Here is a 27,241-nt window from a genome sequence, read left to right on the forward strand (position 1 = left end):
AAAATATTATTCCATTATGTATCTGATGTTGGAGGTGATATGCAGTTTTAGAATCCAGTTTAAATAATACATTCTCTATCGTCAATTTCCCATATCTATGTAGCAATATTCCATTAGCACCTTCATATGGTGTTTATATCTCTCAACTAATTCTATACGCAAGACGCAAGCACTTGTTCTGCGTATGATTAGTTTTTAAATCGATGCAGGCTTTTGACAAACAAGTTGATAGTGCAGGGGTTCAAACATACTTGTTTAAAGTCAGCATTTCGCAAATTCTGTGATCGTTATACCAATTTAGTTTGTCAATACAACCTATCATTGGGTCAAATGCTGTCTGACGTGTTTCATACCGACAGTTAGGTCCGCAGTTGTGTTAAGAAGAGCCATAGAAATATGTCAGAGGAAAAAAGCATTATAAACAGATCAATTTTTGACAAATTCTGAAACACACAACCCTTTTATACAAAAAGATATGTATATATGATTAAGTGCATATTGACCTTCCATACATTTTTCACCTGACCGACAGTATCTACATCAGCTGTATATCACGTGATCAAATATTACGATAAAATTGTACCGTGTATGTATAAATCGTTCCATTGGCACGATATCCAGATGTCAATGCAAGTTGAAGTTAATATAACTTCAAAACATATTAATTTCTTCATTTGAAAAGTGATGAGAGCAAGTTTATCGTGACTTGTAACATGTCAAAGTTTTGCATTGGATATGCAATATGCGGCTATTTTTGCATATACGAAGTTAAATCTAGCCTGAAAACATGTTTTCTTTTGAAGCCACAACTTGCTCCCCTAACTGTCCTTTTGCACTGAAGTTCACATGTCACATAAATCAAACATTTTTTGCTCAAAAACCTCGGGGTGTCGTGCCAATGATGAACTTTGTATGTATGGAAACCCTGCTTATGCAAATGTGTTCATTGTGAAAGTCATTATACGTGCACATTAGGGGCGATATCAAGATCACAATATAATATGGATATTACTTTAACATGTATGTTATATAAAGAAGAAATTGAAAATATTTCAATATTAAAGATAATTAATATAACCATTTGACAGAAACTTTTACACGATTGTGGTTTATTGTTTGACAGCGGTGGTAAATAATGAATTTATTTTTCATTGTGACGTCATGTAATGTGCCAGTGCGGTAAATAACATTTTTACAGCACTGGTATTTATGAGGAAATCTTTAACTCAGCCGCGTCGTTCTTGACATACTGATTTTGACTGCAGATGACTCTGTTTGCCTTATGAAGATACCCCTTTTAGGCACCACTATTTTGATGAGGTATAAATGAATTTAAAACTTAAATATTATTTTGAAGAATTCTGTATGACCACAACCACCATCACCAGTACCACCATCATCATCATATTTCATTAATTATAATCATCACCATTGTCATCTTAAACTTGTTTCTTGAACCATGCGATTAAATGTATCGAAAAATTACATAGGATTTTAGAAATTCGTGCAAGTCGACTAACATCTACATAGGATTTTTACGAATTATCTCGTTCAAACTGCATTCTAATCCATCTATAACTGTAGCTCCGTTGAGTTGATGCCTCTGTTTATTTATTTTCAGGTTTACTTCCAAGAATAAGTATCCAGATCTTTAGAGCTATCAATGATAATGGGGACGAGGATGTTGAGTATCAGGTATTGATACACGATATTTTTATCATAGAATATTTGTCTATATGTCCATCGTCATATTCCGAAAATAAAGTTGTACATGATTATCAAGGTTGAGATCATTCCGCATCATTTGTTGGAAAAAATGTCTTTTTCTAAACATTACTGTTTTGCATGTTTCAATTGATAGGTAAATATTTGGATATATTATTGGCTTACGTTTGCGTAACATGATTATCTCAGCACAAGAAAATATATCATTTCTTTTATTGATTGTTACAACTCAAACGTAATAACACTATTTAGTTAACGGTAATATTCATTTGTAGCATGACAATAGTGAAGATAACGAACAGTGATAAATCTCATAAACCTTATAGAGAATACGTTGTAGCATGACACTTCTAAGAAAAAATAAATTTTGAAGTATGTGCATAATCATAGATTTTTACCAACTGAAGCATGGGAGATCCTTAAAGATTTTACCATGATAGTTTGCAAGGGCCTATGATAAAAGGACAGGTCATCCAGAAAATTTGACAATCTGATTTGCATCTTATCTATAGGACTCTAAAGTGCGATGGCACTCCAAAGTGCTATGGTCACGCCAAAGTGCAATGGTCTGCGACAAACCCTGGTTGTGTGACACACTAAAGTGCAATGGCCCACAATCATACGCCAAGGTGCGATGGTGTGAAATAAATGTGCCATAGTGTGATAGTGTAACAGGACAAGGTCCGATGGCACATACTAATGCGCCAAATTTTAAAGTTCGATGGAGTAACACGTAGATATCTGTTGGTTCGTAAACGACAAAGTGATTTGGTACAGACTGTACCAACCGTGTGTTGTTTCACCAAAACATCCATGCAAAATCTGTGCACGAAAAAAGAAAGAAAACTAACTTCATCACCATTTAGTTGTCGTGTTATATATATATATATATATATATATATATATATATATATATATATATATTATACGTATGTGTGTATGTGTGTGGGCATGTATGTATTTATCTAAAAGCGAGGATAACGAAGAGTTTTCAATCTCATAACTCCTATAAGCAACACAAAATATGTATTCATTCACAAAAGGTCCCGAGGAAGACAAGTACTTTTACTAACCGGGTCACATTCTTTAAATATAGTATTATCATTATAATCATTATTAGTATTAGTAGTAAAGAACCATTGTTTATCGTATGCAGCGAAATAACTTTCTGCATGTTTTATGAATTTGGCGCACCTTGTGCATTTCTTTAATTTGAGTGTATTTGTATATTCGGGATTTTCCTTGCATTTTTCTGGCCTTTTATGTCATGAAATTCAACAATAAATAAGTTTGATGATAAAGTAGCAACTCTTTTTTTTTTAGGTTGGAAAGAAAGTAAAAGAACATTTACTTAGTAAATTAAATTAGTACCTGCAATATATTTTCTGCAACCACACCTTTATTCTGTAGTTAAAGTAACTATCTTAATTTGTTTTAATTTAAGATATCGTTTAGTATGCTGGAAATCTACAATGAGGGAGTGTATGACCTATTGGCGACAGAAGCAAACAGACAAAAACTTACTGTCATGGAAAATAAAGGTAAAACGTCGTAATAGTTATAGGATGCTTCCAACAAATATTGCGGTTAGAATATTGTATAGTAACATGGTTATCTTGAAGGTAATGGCATGTATTATATGTAAAATGTTTATGGTAAATATGGTTTATAGCAATAGTATACCATTTACAAATGGTTTGTAAGGGCCTCCGTGGCCGAGTGGTTAGAGCATCGCGCTCAAAATTACACGGCCTCTCACCTCCGTCGGCGCGGGTTCGAATCCCGCTCGCGCCGATAAGTGAGAAAGTTTCCCAGTTTACTTTCGGAAGGTCGGTGGTCTCTTCCCAGGTACATTGTAGCTGGGTTCTCTCTTCCACCAATAAAAACTGGGCGCCACGAAATAACTGAAAAATTGTTGAGTGTGGTGGAAAACATTAAATCAATCAATCAATATAACAATTTGTGCGGAAATAACGTTGTTCTGAAGTTTTGGTAATGGCGTAATCTACTTTATTGTATATGTAGTTAGCGTATTACATATACCAATGTCTTTATATTTCATCATCGGCATGCATTTACGTGTACCTTATATCTGAATCACACATATACACAGCATATGATTATATCATTCTCATTATATTCAATAAAATGTTCCTTGCCCTTACCGTTTGAGATGAATTTCACATTTCCAAATGAAACAAATATAGCTGACGTTACATTTACGCGCATCAATAGTAATCTATGATCAATTTAATTTATAGCAAAACACCTTCGTCGTATTCCTGTATCGAGTCCAGAGCAGTTATGGGGTCACTTGAAGTCGGGCTATCAAAATAGATCCATAGCAGCCACCAAAATGAACCAACAAAGCAGCAGAGCTCACACTATTGTCACGATATACCTGAAGAATTTAAACTCAAAATACAAAACACAGAGAACTTCTCACTTCAACATCGTCGATCTGGCCGGGAGGTAAATGCATATATTAGCTTATATAACATATACGGTACCTGATCCGGTATGCCACAATTTTGCTATATAATAGAATGTAACATAATACACACTTGTAATAAACGAAATATATAATCAATATAGAAATTGATTCACAAAAAAAATTGAAGTTTATCAAACATACCAAATATTTGTTAAGTATGTAGTAATTAGCTCTAAGACAAAACGTATTTCTGACACATAAAAATTGATCACTGTTCGTTGTCTTCACCTCTCATAAAGTCAACTAGAATACCATTTCCAAAACATATGCCTGTTGACAAAAGAGGTTTTATAACATGCAAACAAAAGCAGAGGTGAACAATGTATTTCTTTCGTGAATTGTACCTTGAGTAATATTTTTCTAAAATACATATCATTATTATAGCGTGAAAGATCAATGAAATATTATGCAAAACTTTTGTATATCTGTCTGTTTGTTGATTATCCCATGCATATTTTTAAGATATAAACAACATTTCGTAACCATATTTATCAAACGTGCTGACTACTACATGCAATAAAGGTATCAATTTATAATAATCTGTAGGATATGTATAGATAATAAGTCAAGACTATTGGAGGATCAATTTGGAAGTATTTGATTACAAGGCTGTGAGTCTATTAATATCTAAAATTGAATGACATATGTGCGGATTTTCTTTTCCACAGCCCTCTGGGTTCCCATTCTTTTCCAGGATTAGGCGTGTTTGAGGACAAAATTACTAAATTGAGGGCTGATCTCCCAGGGTTTAATTCACATTCCTTAACTAATGTTCATCGATCTGGCAGGATTACAATCATTCATATAAAAATAGGTTCTGGTTGGTTTTGTAAGTACAAGGTAAATCTGTGAAGGGGTTTTTGCAATGACCACTTGGAGAAAATGTATCGCATCGAAGAAACCATTTATAAAATATTGATATACTACAAATAACCATTTATTTTGTTCGTCAATTATAAATGAAACTGATTTGACTGATAAATGGTGCATGCATATTCTTTTTAGCGAGAGGGCGGCCAAGTCTAAAACCGAAGGGGATCGACTAAAGGAAAGTGGAAATATCAATAAATCTCTTCTTGCGCTTGGGAAAGTCATTAACTGTAAGTTTTCTTTATCATCACCCGATAAGATATTATTTTTATATCGTATATGTCGTAGTTCAAATTTCAGTAATTTTTGATTGTCTGAACTTAATACCAGTTCTCCATAATAATCAAACAGTACAAGCATCACCTGGCCATGATGTCTCACCAAATTCAATGGCAATTGTTGTCTGTTGTCACTCACCACCAACTTCCTTTTTGACAACAAGCTCAGTTTCAGGAAGTGAATGGTTGCTATGGAAACCATGCACTTCATTTTTCCTTAATTTATCCTTCAAAATAAAGCCCAGAATTCTTATTTTTGCACTTTTTTAATAGGTCTCATTAATATTTATGCCGTGTGGAATCACAAAATGTCATAAGATATAATAAATACAACACAATGTCTTCCGATTAACATAAAAACTTTTTACAAAAAGGTAAAGTAAAATCAGTATATCATTTCTTAAAGTTTAGGTAATTTGGCACTGTGCCAAAAATAAAAAAAAGTGGTTGAAATGGCCTTTTTGATGCTCAAATTTATCATCGTTCCACACTGATATTGAAATGTTGTGTTATAATAAAAGAAAGAAGATATCATGCTATATGTTATTGTCTGAAAACTTTTATGGGTAAATGAATATTTTTTGAACAGTTATTATTTAAAAATCAAAGTACTGAAAGTACCGAAAAGTGCTAAGCTGACTTCATGAATTCTGTCTGTAATGTTAATGAGCAGGAAGAACTTGTTATTCCTTTTCACACAACTAATTAATACATTTTCTATAAGGAAATAATGAATATGGATGGTAAACAATGTCCCAAAACTTTTCATCATGTTGAAATAAAAAAATTATATGATGTTGTTAAACACAATGGTAACTATAATAATTTTGGTCCCACCCAGAACCAAAACCGTGTCCTTTGATCATCAAATTTACAATTTTGGTAAAGCATACCTGCTCCTTTTAAATATAGATCTATTCAATCCGAATTTAGTATCAATAACACCAAAGATGATGTTATTGAAATGCTTTACACATAAACACTATATACCCAGTTTTGCCCCACCTGGAGTTAAAACCTCTCTCCCAAAAATCATGAAATTTACAATTTTGGTAAAGGCCTTTCTGCACTACATGGATATGCAATGATTTTTTTCTTACAGATGAGATGTTGTAGAGAAGCCTTAGGATATTTTTGGAAATTGGTCAAGTTTTGGTGGTACATGTACTTGAGAATTTGAAAACAATTGTAATAGTAGTTTTAGTGTTCAATTGTTATCACAACAGACGCTGATCAATTCCATTAGAAATGAATGGAAACTTTCAAGCATATCATCATTCACAACAACTAATATCTAATAAATAACTTACTACTATAGTGTATGAACATTTTTAGAATACAGCTAAAATGAAACAAGTCAATGGTTTGATACATACATGTATGTCAAACAAGAAAGAAAGGAACAAACAAACAACTGGACAAAAAAATACACATAACTACATATATATATATATATATATATATATATATATATATATATACATGTCAAAATACATCAACATAATAATGAAGGTCTATGAAACACTGCACCCCTTTCATCATCTTTCTAGAAATCATTTAGATGTACATAAATATCCATCTGTATCACTTGTACTACAGAGTTTATCGCATAATTACCCATATATAGGAATCCAAACATGAAAGTGGAATTATTTTTTGTAATCAATGATGAAGTTGATTTCAATTCAAAATCATGTTGGAGAGAATGTGAATCCAAATAAGCCAGATTAATATATGTACAATTGAAACCAAAATTCAGGAAGTTATTTAAAAAAGATGTTCATTATATATGTGCATAGTTGATAAGTTTAAAAAAACCTGAATGCTGCTTTATCAACAAGAGTGGAAAGAACTCAATTTTAACAAGAAAGTTAGTGCAAGAGGAAATACGTAATCTACTATAATAAATTATACTAACATATATGTGCATGGATTTACATTTTTGCACTGCAGTGAATGTTGGTAAATAAATTTTAAAAAAACGAACGAACAAAATATACAGCTGCGTTATAGGTGAGTGGATACGGTAGTATGTTTTACTTCACATTCATTCTTTTAAATTGCAATTTCTTTCAACACATCTTGTTTCAAGACAAATGATTTGCTGTTTGCATTAGCAGCTATAAGGTCATCTTGGTCCATTTTTTTGTCTTTCTGCACCATTCTTGAGAAGTAGCTTGCAATTTGCTGTGATGTGAGGTATTGTTCTTTTGAAAATCTTTTCGTCCCGTTTCTCACGGAATACCTCATTTCCTCTGCAACTTTTGAAGGATCTTCTTTCCTTCCAGATGTTTTTCCTATCAGAAACTTTTCCTGCATAAATGCCTTCTGGTCGTCAGTGAAGGGTATTTTTGGCTTCTTTACTTTTAATGCCCAGCCACACTTTAAAGCAGGAACTCCAACTTTGCTACTTTCAAGCTGTTTGGTATAAGACTTCCCGAGACTTCCTGTATCAAGTTTTTTGGCATACATGACCATAGATTTGTCTTTAAGGCCGAGTTTCTCTTCCCTTAAATCACAGTTTCCCAATAGCAAGTGTTGATCAAGTGAGGAAGAAAATCTGAAGAGGCGGGTACATCCTTCTTCTGGGCACTGGAATACTCTCTGTGGTACTTTTCTTTTCTTTGGGATTGGCTCATCTGTATCACTATTTTCTTCTCCTTCATCTTCATCTCCTGAAAAATTTTATTACAGTAGTCTCGACTTTAAGATGTACACGTAGGAAAGACATATTCACGGTCATCATGATTTTTAAACAAGAGGCCCATGGGCCACATTGCTCACCTGAGTCACCTTGACCTGTATTTAAAGAGTATCCCTTTATATTGGCCAAGCGGTTCTGGAGGAGAAGATAAACATCTGAAAAGTTTACGACAACAACTATACCAACGACAGACAAAGGAAAGTTTTGAGCAGAAAATTTCACCTGAGCCTTCAGCTCAGGTCAGCTAAAATAACTCATAGAAATAGTTTAAAAGGACTGCATAGTTCACAATTTTTGAATTTTTTTTTTTTCATTTTTGATGTTAAACATTAGAAATATAACTCATTTAATGTAGACAGCCAAAATTTTGATCTTCTGAATGCAAGAATAAAAGTAATATTTTAGCCTTAAATATGTGTTATGTAAACAAAGACTCAAATCTTTTTTTAGGTACATACAAACAAACCAGCAATGGATCCTGGTTACAGTGATTTTCTTGTCACTCTTGACTTTGAAAGCAGCAATTCTTTGGGTCACAACACACCCATGTGTGAATATCATTGATTTACATGAACATTTGTTGAAGATGCAGTGTATTATCCAAAAACCATTTTTACCAGTGACCCTGGTGCGCCCCCCCCCCCCCCCCATCCCCCCCCCCTCTGGGATAATCACTGACAGACAGAGTGAATTCAGACCATACCACATACAACCTTTTGGGGGTATTAAGGAAAATAAAGATATCATTATCAAATATGAACTTATGAAACAAGAAGACTAGTACCATTAGAAACCACTTCAGAATTCAATGGTGTGAATGCCACATCTGTCCAGTCATCCTGTATAATAAACTGCACTGTAGCAATCCTGTTTGCACCTATATTGTTCCATGGAATGAATTTTCCTAAACAAGATAAAAAGAAGTATGTATTTTACCATACAATAAACAAGTAAAATATCTTAATGCAAAACTTCAATCTAATTACAATGCTCTAACCTGGAAAAAATCTTAATGCACTAAAAAGAAGTATTCGAAACTTAAAAATTATATGCCCCCACATCTCCTATTACATGAGCATAATAATGTGAAGGCTAGAATGTAAAAGCTGTGCATTCTGCTGTGGGTATACACATGATTTTGCTTATGATTTCTAAACCTAATTAAATTTAATTGTATAAATGTATAACTGTATAAATTGTAAGGAAGGATGTGTGTGTGGGTGGGTGTGGGTGTAGTTGCCACACTTAACCTGGACCAGTTGCATATCCTCTCCATACAGTAAGTCCTGTATCGGTGAATTCGAAATTATGCAATGTTGAAATAGCTGGGATATTCTTGAGTTGTAGTTTCTCAGCATCAGCATTGATTACTGGACAAAGAACTTTCACTTTGTACTCCCCATGTTGCTTTGAATCAATAGCCTGAAATACAAAATTGCATTTTCTAAAAGAAAATTTTGATAGAAATAAATAACACACATCAATGTTATATAAATTAATAATGAGCATACATACAACAAGTGAATTAGTATCAAAATGAAATTGTAACTTTAGTTTTTAAAATAAACACACATTGGTGCAAGGTTGTCCTAGCTGTGTACAACAACCTCATTTGAATCACATTGTCAGAAAAGCGATATATTGTCATTTTGGTCTTTTTATGAAAGTATTTTTGGAAAATATATACCTGCTTCATTTGATGAGCATTTGTGACATCATTGCCTTCATTCACATAACGTTTTATTGCTGATTTAATGTGTGAAGCTTTTCTGTCGCATGGACCTTTCCCATCTTGAGCTTCGCAGAAGTCATATACTTTGATTTTGTCCCCAAGCTCCTGATGCAGTAGTGCCATCGTCAACGTGCTTTTGTAACATCCAGCATTGTCAGACCACATGCTTACTTTTCTAACATTAGGTAGTTGTAAACAAACATTTCGGCTGACATCAATTAGCAATGCTGCTGTTGTGGAAGCATCTTGGGGTACTGGGGTATTGAAGATATGTACATGAGTCAGATGTTTTAAGCTCCCTCCCTCATTGTACACAGTGAATGCAATGTGCCAATTTATTCCACGTTTTGCAAACCAATCAGTCTGTCCTTCTCTGTACTTTCTTGGCAGGAATTTCATGGCCCAGTTCGCAATAATGAATACTTCTCCCTCTGTGATGGAATTGAGGATATCCTGTCTGGCCCTCTCTTGGTTTTTTGAACGTAAAATATGACGCTTCCATTCATAAATATCCGAAACAGCTTTATCCACCTAAATAAGAGAATGCAAAAACTTTTCATCAAAATTCATTTAAATCCAAAAGAAGTGCAGAGTAACTAGAAATATGTCCATAGGGTATAAATGCCCTACCCAATGTGACATTTGTAATGCAATATGAAAGCAAGAGGCCCATGGGTGACATCACTCACCCGAATCGCCTTGGCCCATATTTTAAAAAACAATTCCATATACATTCAAATGTAAAACTTTGATCCCCTATTATGGTCCCAACCTGCCCCGGGGGTCATGATTTTTACATACATGAATATGCACTATGTCAGAAAGCTGCCATGTAAATTTCAACTTGTCAGGACTAGTGGTTTTGAGAAAAAAAATTATAAAGATTTCTTCCTATATATTTGATTCCCTATTGTGGCCCCACTCTACCCCCAGGGGCTATGAATTTAATAAACTTGAATCTGCACTATGTCAAGATGCTACCATGTAAATTTGAACTTTTCTGGCCAAGTGGTTCATGAATAGAAAATTTTTAAATGGTTCCATCCTATTTTTGTAATTATCTCCCTTTCAGCAGGGGACATATAGTCCTTCATTTGAAAAAAAAATTAAATCCCCTTCACCCACTGATAAATAGCAATTTTGCATTATTTAAATCCGCTCCTCTACTATATGCCCTGACCATATTCAGAAAGTGGCAAAAACATACTTCATTAACATCCTCCAACTTCATTAAAGAGAAATAATTACATTTTAACATACTTTTTCATGTTTTTAACTTACTTTGAAACAAAACGATTCAGGGTTATCCCAATGTTTCTCTGCTGTCTTCTGGGATATGTGAGATAAAGTCTCATTCAAGAAACTACAGTGTCCGCAAATGTCAGTATGATCATGATCAGCACACTCCTTTGAGAATGCTCCACTCTGCTCACTCAGTGCAAATAAACAGCAGTGGTCTGCAGTGGATGATGAACTTCTTACATGCAACTGCAAATTAAATCAGTAGGGTTTATCATATTACTTATGGTCCAACCCCCCAAAATCATTTATAACAAGTACCCGGGTATGAAATAAATGAACAATTATTGTTAAAACAAAATTTCTACTCCTGTAATCTATATAAATCTTGACACAGGATCACTTTTCACCAGGTATGAACTTAATCAAGCAAGAGATTTAAACAAGCATTGATGACAGATATGCATTTTGTGTGTGTGTGTGTGTGTGTGTGTGTGTGTGTGTGTGTGTGTGTGTGTGTGTGTGCGTGCATCTATGTGTGTAAGTGCCTATGCGTGTATGGAGGGGGAGGATTTAATGATTATCAATAATAGTAATATGCACTCTATGGGAAAGTCAGCAATAGACTCCAACCTTATAATCTGTTTTCAGGTAGTGTTTTGCAGCTACTAATCTCTCAAGAGTATCATTCTTCTCATGAAGGGTGAGGTCTAGCTCTTGAACTATTTCTTCCAGATCCCTAAATGCCTGCCCTCCCTCTGCTATGTAGTAATCCAGACCTTCAATAGAGTGTCTTACTGATGCACTGCAGTCAGCCAGTATCCTGTACATGGTACTTGTACCTGTTATAAAATCCATTCAGCATAAATTCAAGTTCTATACATATTTCAAAGGTCATTTCATATACAGAGAAAGGTATATATCTGCTAAGATTCAAAATCAACTTTTCAGTTATGCGTAAAATTCCAAGGAAAACATTACCAATATAATTTATTGCAATTGTTTTGATGGAACAAAAATACATTATGTAAAACTGAATGAGAATTTACACGTCAATAAATTCGAAAACATCAAACATTCTTTATAAACAATTTAGCAATGTATGAACTCAAGACATTTTAACATTTCGTAAATACATAAAAGATTATATTGAAACTAACATATCTCCTGCTTAAGGTGGCTCACTACACCCGGAAATAGTCTCTCAAATCAGTACGAATTGATTCAATTATAAAAGATATGATGATATACAATAAGTATATATGCCAGAAAGGCAAAAAATATGCAAATTTGGATAAAAACATGATTTCCAAAAAAAAAAATTCCACACATATGAACAAAACACTCTGAGGGATTTGAGCTTGAGATCTGCGGTTCACCAGCCCAATGCTTTAACCACTGAGCTACGATGATAGACAAACAAATCAATTGATACAAATAATTTCACAAAACATTTTTCGCCTTCTTGTGAGGTGGTGTCATACAGAGTATAAGATTTAGTGTAGTGAGCTACCTTAAATCTTAGTGTGGGTATATGTATAATATAAATGATTTCATACCCAAAGACTGGAAGCCTTCATCCTCACATAGCTGGCTGTACTGTCTGATGATTGTGGCTGGTGCAAGACTGCGTATCACATTAGGTGTCTGAATGAGTTCGCCGCTAGAAAGTTGCAATGTTTTCTCTCCAAAGGGCAAATCTTTGACAATGTGGTTGGACGTAATGAAGTCCAGAAAGTGCTCTAGCTTTCCATCATCTATTTTACAGCGAAGGGTTTTCACGGATGGTAATGGGAAACCTATGCCAATATTGTCCTTATGTTTCTTAGCTGCATAGTACTTGTACTTTGTAAGAGCAGGTATAACAGTATTGACCTCTACAAAACTGTAATCATTTGTCAATATGGACAAAAGCTGACATCTCAGAGATGATGTATCTGCTCTCATATATGCTTCAGAAACAGATTTCAATAAGGAGGATGCAGTTGCAAAGCTGACACTTTTATCATCCACAAACAAGGCTTTTTTTAATGAACTCTGCATCATCTGGGCACACTGTATCAAGGAGAGCCATACAACATTCACGTGCTTTGGAAATATACCTTCTTTGAGTCCTGTCACTAGATATTTTCAAACTTTGATTTAGGCATTTCACAGGACTTACTCCACAAGTGTCCAGAAATTCATTTAGTTTGTCCAGTCTCTCGTACTTTACAACTGATACTTCTGTCCCTTGACTGTCTGCAGTGTTAAAATCATGAGCCGTCTCTTGGCTAGATAGTGTATCATCACTTTCCTAAAATTAAAGGACAAAATTATTACAGGTTGATTAAATAAAAGCTACTTGGTATATCATGGTGAACATGGGCTGCTTTGTTAAAATCTTAAACAGAAATAATCAATATATCCCATTGAAATTATTTTCCAAATGATAATCTAATTATAACATCAACTTTATTAAACTTGATGTACCTTGTTAAAGGGAATTTGTATAATCAAGGTATTGTTTATTGACCAAGAACCATACAGTTCATAGTTAAATAGTTGTAACAGGAAGGGGAAAATGTAATTGACCAGACCGGGATTCGAACCCGGGCCCCCTGAATCTCTAGTCAGGTGCTCTACCAACTGAGCTATCTGGCCACCGGCGATCAAACCCGGTTGACAGCTACATTTTCATCACTTCATGGATGTGTATATTAGATAGTATACAAGTTTATCATATGCAAGACCCTAACCCTCACCACTTCAAATTAACTCCCATTTTCACTATTGGTATATGTATAGACATGCCAGATTTTCTACATGTCAAAGTTCAAGATCACAAGATTAAAAATCATAGTATCCTGGTCACAATGTAAACATGTGTTTATGTGAATTACTAAGGCTTATTCCTTAATCAATAATAACATACGAAAGGTCTCAAAGCTATTTATGTGACAATGAACCCTGCATTTTTTTGTGCAGGTAATTAAGCTAATTGAATTATCTTAATGAGATGTTAATGTATAACTCTTGGTCACACTATGTTTAGATTAAGTGTATTAAATATATCTTCCTGTTGGTTTAACATGTTTAAACAAAGCTTACTTACATAATACTTTTGCTGCTGCTTATTTCTAAGGTTATATGCTTCACCAAAATCTTCATCATGGGCTACATTCTGAAAAGGTACCAGCTAGGTAAAACTATGACATTGACAAACTAGAAACTCATTACACGTAAATAATTCTTTTGACAGAAAGACATCCCACATGCTTTACATCCTCATTTTCATTTAAGTGCACAGACAATGTGTGCATAACAAATATAGTGCACTGTACAGTTCGTGATTTTTTCTACGTCCATGCATGGGACATAACTATGTAGAATATTATCCGATCTGTAGAATGTTATCCGATTTGACCCAAATAATTAAAACCTGACCTAGATATTCTCTGCTTGTAACTATACATTGAATTTCAATTGTTTTTGCACATCAGTTGCAGAAATAATGCAAGGAAATTTAATGATGACAGATTAATGAAAGGACAGAATAAAAATCCTTGCAAACACCAAGCATCAGAATACTAGAGTGACTTTGTATTTTAAAATTGTTTTAATTTTTAGCATCAACTGAAGGTTTAATTAATTCATAATTTATACACAACAAAATAATTTGCATTCATCGATAATCAAAAGCATGCAGATTCAATACTGTGTTTTAAAGTATGTACCTGCTCACTGGATGCTTTGGCCTCAACAATACTTGGCTCAAAATCTGTATATGTTGATTTGGTGAGGGCTTTCCTGCAGTTAGCACAGATAGCTAAAAGAAAATAGCGAATAGGAGCCAATGCACTTTTTATCGAAATAAGATCAGACTTATGGTAATTAAAGTTGGTGAATTAACAAATTAACTCACTTTTTACAGAATAAGTTAGTCAACAATGCTATTTCCAGTATATGTGTATTGTAAACTTGTACATTATCTGCAACCCCATTATGTTTCTGGTCAATATACCAGCTGATTCAGAAGACTAAATTGTATTTATGAATCCCTATACCATTTTCATAGTATTTGTGCGAATTATAATGCACTTAGAACAACAATAACAAAAAAGGAATAAAGAAAATAATTAAAATCATATAGCACAATATTGACATCTTGTCTAGAAAGTGCAATACCTATGTAGTGCATTTTTCTTAATAAGTAATTTTTGGAAATACATATCATCTTTGTTACAGACACAACAAGTAACCATATATTAAATGTCTAATCTTTTGTCATTTAAATAGAAATTAAAGTTGATAAATATATATGTTTCTTTCTATACTGAATTATGTGCCATAATATCAACTCTTTAAAATAGAATTGATGTTCAATATTAATGGTACAATATAATGGGGAAAAAATAGTTTATATTGATACTTCTGAAAATAGTACCCATAAAACCTCTTAAGTTGTCAGAACTATACTCAAACCTATTGAATGTATATTAAATATGCAAAGAAATATGTTTAATTCAAATCACAAACCAAATCAAGGAAAGTGGCCATAAGATGAATGAGATGATATTGTCCCAAAAAAAAAAATTAAATTAAAAAAAATTAAACAAACATTAAATAAAAGTATACATATAGACCAGTAGTTTTAGTTAAAGAAGTCAAACATTATTTTACCTTTTTATATAATTGCAATATTAAATTGTGCACTGTGACAATATTTACTTTTTGAAATCAAAAATACAGATGTACATGTGCAACATTTACTCTCATAAGATTTCATATAAAAATATATGCATTAAAACACATATAATATTATTATTTTTTTCTGATAACTCTATTCCCTACCATAAATTTTGTAATAAAAAGCACAAAGAAACTAATTATCATTTAAGAGCCATTCTCTGTAACCACTTAAAAAAATTCGGCACGCATAGTCACCGATTTTCACGAAACTCACCTGAATGAAACATCTATATAACATATTCAAGAAAATATATTTAAAAATTAGATAGTGATCATGGTTGCTATGGAAACAGGTACAATTTTATCAAGTTTGGCTATTTTCTAGAATTTGGTAGTTTTGGCACAAAAGTTGAATATAAAACATTATGAATAGTCTTAAAATTCTAATTTTCATATCAAATTATAAAACAGATCCCATATTTTTCATTTAAGAAAAAAAATGAATAATGGACAATCCTAAGTGATTTTTATAATTGAACAAATCTGTAAAATTGTGTTTAAATTCAATGGTTTTTATGTCTTAATAACTTTTATTCGCATCCACCTCAAATAAAGTGACACAAGTTTTTAAAACAACTAATCTATGTTCTTCATAAATCTAAACTAAAACTTTTGGGAATCTGCCTATTTCATACAATTTGAAGTGAATGATTTATGGGGGGAAATGCATTCTGTAACCAAGAGTTATTCCCCTTTGAAACTCTTCAACGTAATAAGGCAGTAAAATTACATAGAAACACAAATAATATGGCGGGATAATGTCTTACTGCATGCTGACAGAAGTTTAGACGAAGACATGTGACATTCAAAATATTCTCTCCACTCACCCACACGAAAGAAGAAGGTGTGAGAGACATATCTCAGAGTACCAGCGTTCTAGTAATACAGGTAATTATTCTATTTACTTTGAAATCCATTCACAAGCCTAGAATTAATCAACTTGATCACAATCATTTGATGTCAAATGTTTTCATAGACATTGTGTACAATTATGAATTTCTCTAGATCTGCCATAGCATGACACATGTATATGATGTGTGTGCGTGCTAAATATTCACCCTTCAACTCGCCACTGCTTCAGTTGTATTGATATGACGTCAAAATGTAGACTGTGGCGTCACACATTACAGTACTTAGATTTACTTAGGCCTAATGCAGCACACTTTATTCTGTAGGGGATCGTATGACTAGGGTGAAATTGAGATAATAAATGCAAAATCGTTATCATTATTTGTTTTATAATAGAATGAAGTAATAGAATCATAAAAAAATCATAGATATTTATTCATTTAAAAAATGCATGACCTTTCGTTAAATATATACATATAATTACATAAAAGAAAAGAGACGCCCTGTTGTGATTAAGCCATTGAATACTTTTTTTTTGCTTTTGCATTGATACATGCCAAAATATTGAATAAACTCTCCTTCGTGAAATAAAGTAATGGGTCATAACATTGAATTTTATCTCTAATCTTTTGTACTTGTATTAGTTCGGGGAGGGGGGAGGGGGGGGGGGTGTTATACATGTAGGCCTACAGATACTCAACTGAGAAGTGAATTGAGGTGGGGACACTATTCAGTTTTATTAGTTATCCATGTATTAATTATTCTTTACTTTTGATGATACTTTAAAAACATTATCAATTCTATGAATAAATTCAATTAATTAAACAGAATTGAAATATCGTAGAAATACCAATACTGATACACCTTAGCCTATACATATTATGCATGGGAAAATATTGTAGAAATACCAATACTGATACACCTTAGCCTATACATGTTATGCATGGGAATTTACTCTTATTTTTTTCTTTTTTGTTCAGCTTGATTTTGTTTTCATTTTACACATGCCACTAACAAAACAGAAGTATTTATTAAGGACATACAAGCAACATTTCTGACATTTTCTCTGGATTCTTTCTCCATCTTCTCGATATAAAGAGCTATTGTATGATTTCGGAAATAAATTCAAATTTTATATTGTAGTAATATTACTATATTTATATACCGGCCTGGGTAGCTTAGCGATTAGATAACCTATCTTGTAATGCAGGGCTCCTGGATTTGATCCCTTCTTTGCTAAAATATATTTGTACTGTCCTTATATATACAACCTTCTGTAATGCATAACTTTTTATTGCAACAATTAGAAACTATCAAAATACTGAGTACCGGTGTGCTATCTCTAAAACAGACATGGTAATACGACGTACCCCAAGATTTTTTTTGTAGAAACGAGACAGAGTGCACATTCATGAAAATTGATATATATTATTGAGAAACGTCGCACAAGTCCTCAAGTGATAAAACACCGCAAAACAATTCTCACTGTTTTGAATATTATAATTAACCCATGTGTTGATTAATTGAGGTCATATAATCACCTTAGAGTTTAGATAAAATTAAATCTAGATAAGAATACATATATTTAAGTAAGTTATTACCTACCGTAAGAAAAGGGTTTGAATAAGATTTCATTCAAACATAATTTAAGGAATACATATTGCAGCTACATGTAGTAGTAGAAGCAGATGACATGGGGAGAACAAGTAATACATTTTAGATGGGACATAAGATTTTGATTTGCTTGCATATATTCATCTTGGCATTTCTCTTAAAATTAATATTATTTATTGATTTTGTAGGACGTGTCATATTGTCATTTTGGTGGGGGCCAAGTCAGAAGTATCAGTGTATGGTCGATGCTTATGTTGCCTCAAAGGATATGAAAGGGTGTGGTTCATTTAACCGGAAAGAATTTCTATCAGGACAGCAGATCACATTATATTTTAGTTGCCTCTATGCTATTGAGAAGACGATTAACTATGATGACTATATATGCGCAAAATTAGAAAATGAGAAAGATTGTGTGTGCTTATCTTGTCTATTTTGTAATATATGATTCTAAAATAAAGGTATACCATTTATAATAGGATACGATTGTGAAATATTCATCATCGGAACCCACTGCTCAAAGGCCGTAATTTAAGCGCCGAGCATAGGCCTAAATTTTGCAACCCTCACTGACAATGGTGACGTCTCCATATGAGTGAAAAATTCTTCGGCGGGACGTTAAATGATAATCAATGAATCAACCCGTGGGTTCCAATAATGTCAGATATTAAAGATATTGACTTTCCCAGCATACTAAATGACTTCAAAATGACCATCATTAGTATGTTACAGTTACAAGCAAGATCTTCTTATGATGTTGAAATATAATTCACATACCTATGTTTAAAAATATACGTTAAACGAGTGACACTGCATGATGAACGTCCAGACTATAGAAAATAGAGGCCCTCAATTGTTTTGAATCAAATACCAAGGTCACAAGTCAAGGTCAAAATACTTCCTCGTAAGTAACTATGTAAATTGTCAAGTCATGTATTAAGAAATGTTAGTTTAATAGATTTCATACATGGTACTGGCATAATATTTCTTGCACATACATAGTAAGCAGAGCTAATATTGAATTGAACTGCAGAGGGGAGGGGGGGGGGGGTAATTCCTCATGAATCAATGATAAATTACAATCTTTATGTATCCTATTTAGTTTATTTAACTTGAACAATTTTTAAGATCAATGATTCAATTTCAATGTCACACTTAATTCGATTGGCAAGGTGAAAAAATGTACATGATAGTTTGAAATAACTGAAATATTCAAATATGCATTTTCTAAATATGGTAGTTATTTTGATGAATTCTAAAGATATACAATGCAATTTGTGATACATGTACAATACACAAATAGAAATCATGCACATTTGAAAAAAAAAAACTAAAAAAAACAACAACTATGCATTGATTTAATTATCCGTTACAAATTAAGAGTTTTTATGATTGAAGAACATGCATGATGTATAACAAAATGAGATTTACTTGAAAAGAATGTGAACATCAAGTTTGCTGTTTTGTGATATTTTGTTACCATAGCAACAATGTAATATGAATTATCTATCAGTATTAATATTTTATGAACATTGACTTCAGTTGAATCTGTCTATAAAAGCATTTTTTTTTTTGGTCTAAAAATTTATTTATTTTGCATGGATTTCGAATTTGAAAAGAAATAGCAATTTTCGTTTCCATGGCAACCAACATGAATTTTCATATTAAACTTGTTAAAATTTAAAATCCAACATCAGTAGCAGTCGGTTATTAAGATTATATACTTTGAATACATAGAAAATTGTATTTTGAATTACATTGAAAAATGCATCTCTACTGTCATATCATGACGAAATGCATCATTTTGTTTCCATGGAAACACAGCTTAGATGGTAGATTCCCAAACATGTCTCATTGTTATATGATAGTACTATATCTAATGTATGTTGTACAAGCATTTATAGATTTCAAGCTGAATGCGGGAATTTTTATCCATCATTCAAATTTGCCTCTAAATTAGCTTTTTCAGAATGTATCAAACAACCCTCTTTTCCAGACAGAATGAAAATATAACAGAATTATTCAAACCTTTAACTAAATATCAAACTAAATATTAAAAATGCTATATATTATCATTTTATAATGATTAAATAAGAACTCAAACAGCTTAATCCAGCATAGTTGAATAAAAAATGTCATTTTTCATGTGAAAATTGACTCTTTTGTGACCTGAATGGCATGCACGTGTTACCATGGCAACAGAGTTGCATAGCAACCAAATTATGATGGTTTTACATTACTTATGCCAGATTAAGTCGATGTGCCAAATTTGAAAAAAATCGGTGACAGTGCGTGCCGGACCCCTTATATAATTGTTTAAGTGGTTACAGAGAATGGCTCTTAACTATTAAATACGTCTCTGATTTTTTTTTTTAAAAATCCCCATTGGGTACCCCAATTTGAAGCTTGAAAGAGTTGTCCCCCGTAAGTATTTCCATTAGTTACAGTAAACAAAGCTCCGGGCTGGAGCTTTCGTCATTTCTACTGGTGAACCAAAAACATGGATGCTATTATTTCTGAAAGTGCTTTTTAGCGCGATTTGTTTTTACTGAGGAAACCTATATATCAAATTTAAGTGGAATAAATACTGAATATATCTGACATTGTATCACACAACCTCTCCGATCCAACTGAGTCCGAGAAAAGTGTGAAAAATTCGGTTGACCAATGTAAAATCATTTGATGAAGCCTTCGTGTACAATATGATTTTCTTGTGCAGCAATTAAGTCAAAATACTTTAACGATAATAAATAGCATTTATATAGAATAAAAGCGATATACTTACGTGTTCCTATGGGGACAACAATCCCGGTAACAGACTGAATTTCGATAATCTTCTGTTCTGTCACTGCTCTATCCGCCTTAACTCCGTACCAGCCTGTCCTTTTTTGATTTTCTTTCTTGTGTGAACAAATTATGTCTGGTACACTGCACAGTTTAGATTTTGCACGACTTCTGTTTTGATTTGATAATTTCTGATGATGATTTTCACAAATAATAAACGCCCTTGTGAGTTCAGTCGGTAAAAATCCTGATTCGGTTAATAAAACAGTTCTTGTGTCGGCTGGTACATTTTCCAATGAAATTTTATTTAGAGAACACGAAATATTATCTTCTTTGGTCTTAAAATTACATTTACTTTCTAATAAACTGAATTTTACCGCCATATTGTTTACACGTCATACTGGAACTACCTCCATTCAAAAAGAGTTCGACATAAGGGAGATAAGTAAATACCGAAGAGCTTGCTATATTTAGATTTTTAAAATGGGAATTAGAGGTAAACGTTACATTTACCCATTTATTTCTTGTTTCATATATATAGTTCCCTTGTTCAGAAATTCATTTTAATATCTTTTCACACTGGTATCTGTGTGCAAATATAAATAAAGTTAGGATGAAAAGTTGTGTTATTTAACATGTATACTTAATATATTTAAATAAAAAGGGAACAAATCCAGTATTCTGACACTTTTATATAAGATTTCTAATTCTGTCTCTATGGCCATGTTTATTAATGCCCATATCCTATACTTGAGGTGTTTAAAAGGGATATTTAACATCGCATTAGTTTAGATGGAAAATACACGTATGACCAAGTGACACTTGGTTTCCATGGCAACCAGGCCCAAGCATCACAACATTATGGTTATCTATGGTGTATCAACACATCATAAATACTTTCTCAAAGTATCATAATTTTTCCTCATATATCATGGCCACATCATTTTGATCATTGCATAGAACTGGTATTAAGAGTTTAGTTCAGTCTTCACACTCGATTAGAACAAACTTTTCTTTTACCATATATTACACTCGATAATTTTGATATGTAGACGTTTTGTTTATTATCAGCTTTTGTACTTTAGCTGTAGGGTTAGTTTCTTTTTCTATTTAGTTTTCTTTTCTATATAAATCGTCTATCCTCCTGAGGAGGGGACATGTAGTCCCGAAAAATTTGACATCCACTGTTGTACATGTCGTTGGTTATTTTTAGTGTTAGTTATTTATATATATATATATATATATATATATATATATATATATATATATATATATTTGCAGGTTTGTCAAAAGAGACTACGGAGCGACATGGGGAACCAAGTCGTGAGTATTGAATAACATTAATGGCTGTAGACTCTATTCACGTGTCCGACAGTAAAAACCGAGAACGAGGCTGACCTGACTTAGGCGCGCCTAGAGACGCAGTATGATGGCGCGGCCCTACAAACATCGGTGAGTGTGGGCGCCATCTCTAGCGTCTGTGCCAGAGATGAACGATGTAATCACCGCTACATGGGTCCGCAGTTCCCATGCCCTACATAAATCACTTTGAAAAGGATATAGCGAATGATTAGGTATGCGATATTGCGGATTTGTTTATGTTTTCCGACAGCTTCGCAGACGGCATAGATGAAACTCTGTTTACTTTGATTGCGGTACAACATTTGCAATTTCTTGAATGACAGACAATTAACAATATACCATATCTAAAGTAGGGAATGCATATCAGTGATCATTTATACAAAATCTAGGGAAAAGAAAGTTTATTGTTCCTTAAACAACATGTTCTATCATTTAAGTTTATGCAGATGTAAACCCAAACTGCATGTGTACGTAAAATAGTTCTTTTATATATAACAGTTCCCATGTTTGATAAACGTGAATATCACATATTTGTATGTAGTACATGAGTACTGGTATACACATGTAGAATATTGCAAAATGTTGCAAAAGATAACCTTTAACCAAATAATTTAAATGGAATTAGTACCCATGGAAACAGAATACAAATGCTGGGGGTTTTTTTTGTTGGTGATCTTTTGCTCTATGTAGACACAAATTTCAATACCTACTAAATGTACTCTGTACAAAGCTAAACAGTTTTCAAGACTGGATATCAAATAAGAAATTATTAACGTTTATTTAGTGATTTCGTTTCCTGATTATCTCCATTTTAGTGAGCGTGGAATCTTTAGAGATTTATGAAGGTCCGTCTCTCAATGATCCTTGTAAGAAAAATTGGTTGCAATTAACTCTATGGGTATGGAGAAGTCGGAAATGTGAAAAAGTTTACAGACGGACGGACAACAAGCGATCAGAAAAAAATCATATGTACTTTCGTCTCAACTCAATATAAATGCAACATCAAAGAAATGAGTCTGTGGATGTACTACAGTTTAGAGGTTCAAGCCCAGTATTCCGACGGTCCGATAGTCCGACGGTCCAATATCCCGACGGTCCGATAGTCCGACATGTTGACCATCACCAAAAATTTTAATTAATAGAGTTAACATTTATTCATGTCAGGCATTATTTAATGGAAATTACCAGAAACCGCCAAAATCGACACGGCCTGATTATATTTCTGACCAAAATCATTCAAGTGGGAATTAGATCAGAGAAACCCGGTATTTATGGAAATTAAAACTGCTAACTGATGAAGTACATGCAAAATATGTAGTAAATGACCCTTACCATTGCAGAGAAATTCAACCAATTGTTTACACGGACGGACAAACATCATCAAGCTTTAAACCGGATTGCTTTGAAATCTGGCCAAAACACATATCTTTTTTAAAAATAATTATTGCCTTTCAATGTTATGTTTTTTTAAGTCTCTCCGTGTCTTACTCCCTGAGATGATAAAATTCTTACATCATTTTGAGATCTAACTGACTAGGTCTTTGTGTATGAATATGAATTTAGTAGTCTATGAAATTATTATCAAGATAATGAGGCAAATGGTATTTTGGTCGATGATGAAAGACTGTTACACGTGTTGTAAGTTTTAATCTGTATAATCAATCAAAACAAAATGAATGTTACAATGAGCTGTCGCGTACAGAAAGTAAAATAAAAAAAACTTGTTCACATTAATGGTATGATTTGGCAAAAATAGCATTCATAATACTTGCAATAACCATGTTTATGTTAAAATTTGCTCTGACTCCAAGGCAACATTGCAGCTCTGTTTGTTTTCATATAAATCATAACAGAAAAACACGTTAAGTGTAAAAGATTGTCATTTATTTAAAATGACGAAAAATGTGAGTCCTAAAAATACAGAACGAAATTGGCTGGGGGACATACCCGCATCTTGACTAGAAATACAATATATAAAAGTAATACCCAACAGCGTTGTCCCAGCCACAATATTGTTACAAAAAACAAATGCGATAAAATACAATATTGTTGCGATTATGATTTTCCTTCAAATAACTCGTCACTACTTTTTAGTTATATCCAAATTTATTAGGGAATTCAAATTATGACAAGTGAACACTACAACTAGAACTCTAAGACTCCTCACAAACTCATGCACATTGACTCATCTCATCTCCCCTAACTCCTCCCACATTTCTGAAGATAACCAATTAAAGAGTTCGAAACTGAAATTGCAACATCAACAGAAAGCTGGTTGACATTAATTTGTAAAGAATTCTTAAGACAGGAAATGCTTTGATAAGGCTAAACCTTTTATTTTTTGCGATGAATGTAAATCTTATAACACTGTCACTGAAACCGTGGGACAGGAGGGGGAGAGATGTCAATTTGAGAAATGTAACACAGATGCTAAAACATCAAAGTAAAAGTAAAATATACAAATTCACTCCTTGACAATATCATGAATCTTTACTGGAAACAAAAGTGGCGCATAAAAAAGGCCATGAAACCTAGGGTTGAAAAAAAAACTAGGTTTGAAACACCCAGCACCAACCATGTTTGTTGGCAAAAAAAAGGGGAAAGAAAAGAGAGAAAAAGCCTAAAAATCAAACAGAGCAAACAAACGAAAATCACAGCCCCGGTGTCGTTATCCAGGTGAGTCAAGACTTTATCAGAAGTTACTTAAAGGGACTGATTCACGATTATCCTCCAAATTTTGTATTTCAATTTAAGTAATCAAAATCTATAGTCTAATATGTTTTAGAAGGTTTCACAAAAAATTAAGGAAATTCATCATGACGGAAGCTCATTATAGAGAGTTTATTATTTGTTTTGAAAACAAAGATTGGGGTGTGTTATTGTTTACGAGTTTTCAAAATAAATGGATACTGATCCAAGTTTATTATATATATCACATCTCAAGTATGCTTTAGGTAAAATGTGTCATTTAAAGTTAAAAATTAGTAATTGTACAAAATGAAGATGCATTGAATTACAAAATTAACGTTTCACTGGTTTGTTTGTTTACATAAAATGACTCGAGTCTTTGTTTACATAACACAGAATCAAAGCTAAAATACTGCTCTTATCCTTACATTCAGACGGTCCAAATTTTGGTTGTTAACATTAAATGAGCTATATTTTTTAATTTTTAACATCACAAATGAAAAATATTTCTTTCGAAAAACGTGAACCAGTCCCTTTAATTGTAGAAGAAGTTGTTACAATAAGGCATGAAATATGCCCAAATTAAAGAAATATTACAAATGAAGTATATTATGCTGGTAAATATCCCCTCTACAAAAAAATTGGAATGAAACTCAAAATATCACTAAGTAACCGATTGAGATTGTAAATTACAGTGCCGTGCCATTGAATGGCGTCCATAACGAAGAAAATGTTTTCACTAGTTTATATCAAAGTTATTTTAAGGAAATGCAGCCGAGAAACAACATGTTTATTCCATTCCTAGTAAATTTATAATATTTATAGCATAAATATTAAGATAAAGTCAGCTAATACTGTAAATATTTGTATGTTCTTAAGACTTTTACTGACCCTCTTTTTCGGTTTTCCGCTGTAGGACATCATTCTCCCCACTATTACCAGACCCAACTTATCAGAATGTATGTTACTCAAACACATGCCTGTGGTATAAGCTGATGTTTGAAACATAGGAGGAATGCTGTTTTAAAACAACTTTCCATTTCTCTGATTTCTTAGTAAAAAGGAGAATTATAACCAAATTTTCCCTTATTATGCAATTTTTTGCAATATAATTAACAGATACCAGTGACCAACAAATTGATTAAAAATGTAACATTATACAAATATTGCTGTTTTTAGGTCAATACAGTGATTAAACCGCCTGACTAGTACAATATTCACCGAGCCCAAAAATACGAGGCGAATAATGTACTTTGAAGATGACTAAATCATCGTATTGACTGGAAAAAAAAACCTAGCAACATTCATTTTATTATATGATTTAATGATTAAATTATACAAACTCATTAAGTTATCCATACCATCTTACTTGTTGACATACCGGCCCGTCGGAATACCGGACCGTCGGACTATCGGACCGTCGGAATACTGGGCGGTCACCCAGTTTATAGCTGTACTGGAACTCTTTTATTACCAATAAGCTTATAACATTTCCTATCTAAAACCAACATGCATGTAATACAAAATAAAACTTCAGACTTTTTAAATAATATTTTTATCACCCCATCACATTGTAGTATTGACATCCTTATAGCCGAGTTGGGGAGCTTTTGTTTTTATAAGTTAATTTACCAGATAAAATGTATTTAATGTTGTGAAATGAGGTCCTCTGTTTTGAAGACAGCATTCATATTTCTATCTATCCTTCGTATATGACTGATGAGTATGGTGATGTCTTAAGAATGATTGCTTTTAATGATGTTCTTTGCTTCTTCATTTGCTTTTTTAGAATTGATGTTTTTTCCATGACTGTGTAGGTATAATGATATCCTTTACTAAGTTAGGAAGACGGACCAATTACTGTAGTACCGTCAAAACATAGATGGGAATTGGTTAAAATGCCTTTTCTTAAATAATTTACTATAGATGTCCTAAATGGTACAAAAATGCACCTGTAAGGCTAATATAAAGTAAGGTACCGAAAATGTTTGAATTGGTTCTCAAATAGTCTTGACCTTTATGTATTAATATTATTTTGAATGTTCATTTTTTTTACTACCAATCAAGCTGCTTAACTCTCCAACGTATTTTTATAAATGAATAGATATCCATAATATTATCTCATATCTCAAATAGCAATTTTAACATATTACTCTACTAATCATACCTATGGA

The 27,241-nt window shown here is 32.9% G+C and overlaps 1 protein-coding gene, 1 long non-coding RNA gene and 1 other non-coding gene across 3 annotated transcripts in view; 1 reads left to right on the forward strand and 2 right to left on the reverse strand.

Annotated features, from left to right (window-relative positions):
- Window positions 1-27,241, forward strand: part of LOC125654202 (kinesin-like protein KIF28) — a 146,765-nt gene that overhangs the window by 45,961 nt on the left and 73,563 nt on the right. The window contains exons 4-8 of the mRNA XM_048884039.2: window positions 1,622-1,695; window positions 3,170-3,266; window positions 3,987-4,197; window positions 5,225-5,319; window positions 22,299-22,340. Coding sequence (XP_048739996.2) covers window positions 1,622-1,695; window positions 3,170-3,266; window positions 3,987-4,197; window positions 5,225-5,319; window positions 22,299-22,340 — 519 coding nt within the window. The remainder of the gene's footprint in view (window positions 1-1,621; window positions 1,696-3,169; window positions 3,267-3,986; window positions 4,198-5,224; window positions 5,320-22,298; window positions 22,341-27,241) is intronic.
- Window positions 13,270-15,366, reverse strand: LOC130048468 (uncharacterized). Its single transcript, XR_008797264.1, has 3 exons — window positions 14,759-15,366; window positions 14,137-14,205; window positions 13,270-13,338 (listed from the first exon to the last, which is right to left on the reverse strand). It is a non-coding gene; the product is annotated as an uncharacterized LOC130048468 (long non-coding RNA).
- On the reverse strand, window positions 13,613-13,685 carry Trnas-aga (transfer RNA serine (anticodon AGA)). The gene has a single exon. It is a non-coding gene; the product is annotated as a tRNA-Ser (tRNA).

Source organism: Ostrea edulis, chromosome 7 (assembly GCF_947568905.1).
Source record: "Ostrea edulis chromosome 7, xbOstEdul1.1, whole genome shotgun sequence".
Lineage (NCBI taxonomy): Eukaryota > Metazoa > Mollusca > Bivalvia > Ostreida > Ostreidae > Ostrea > Ostrea edulis.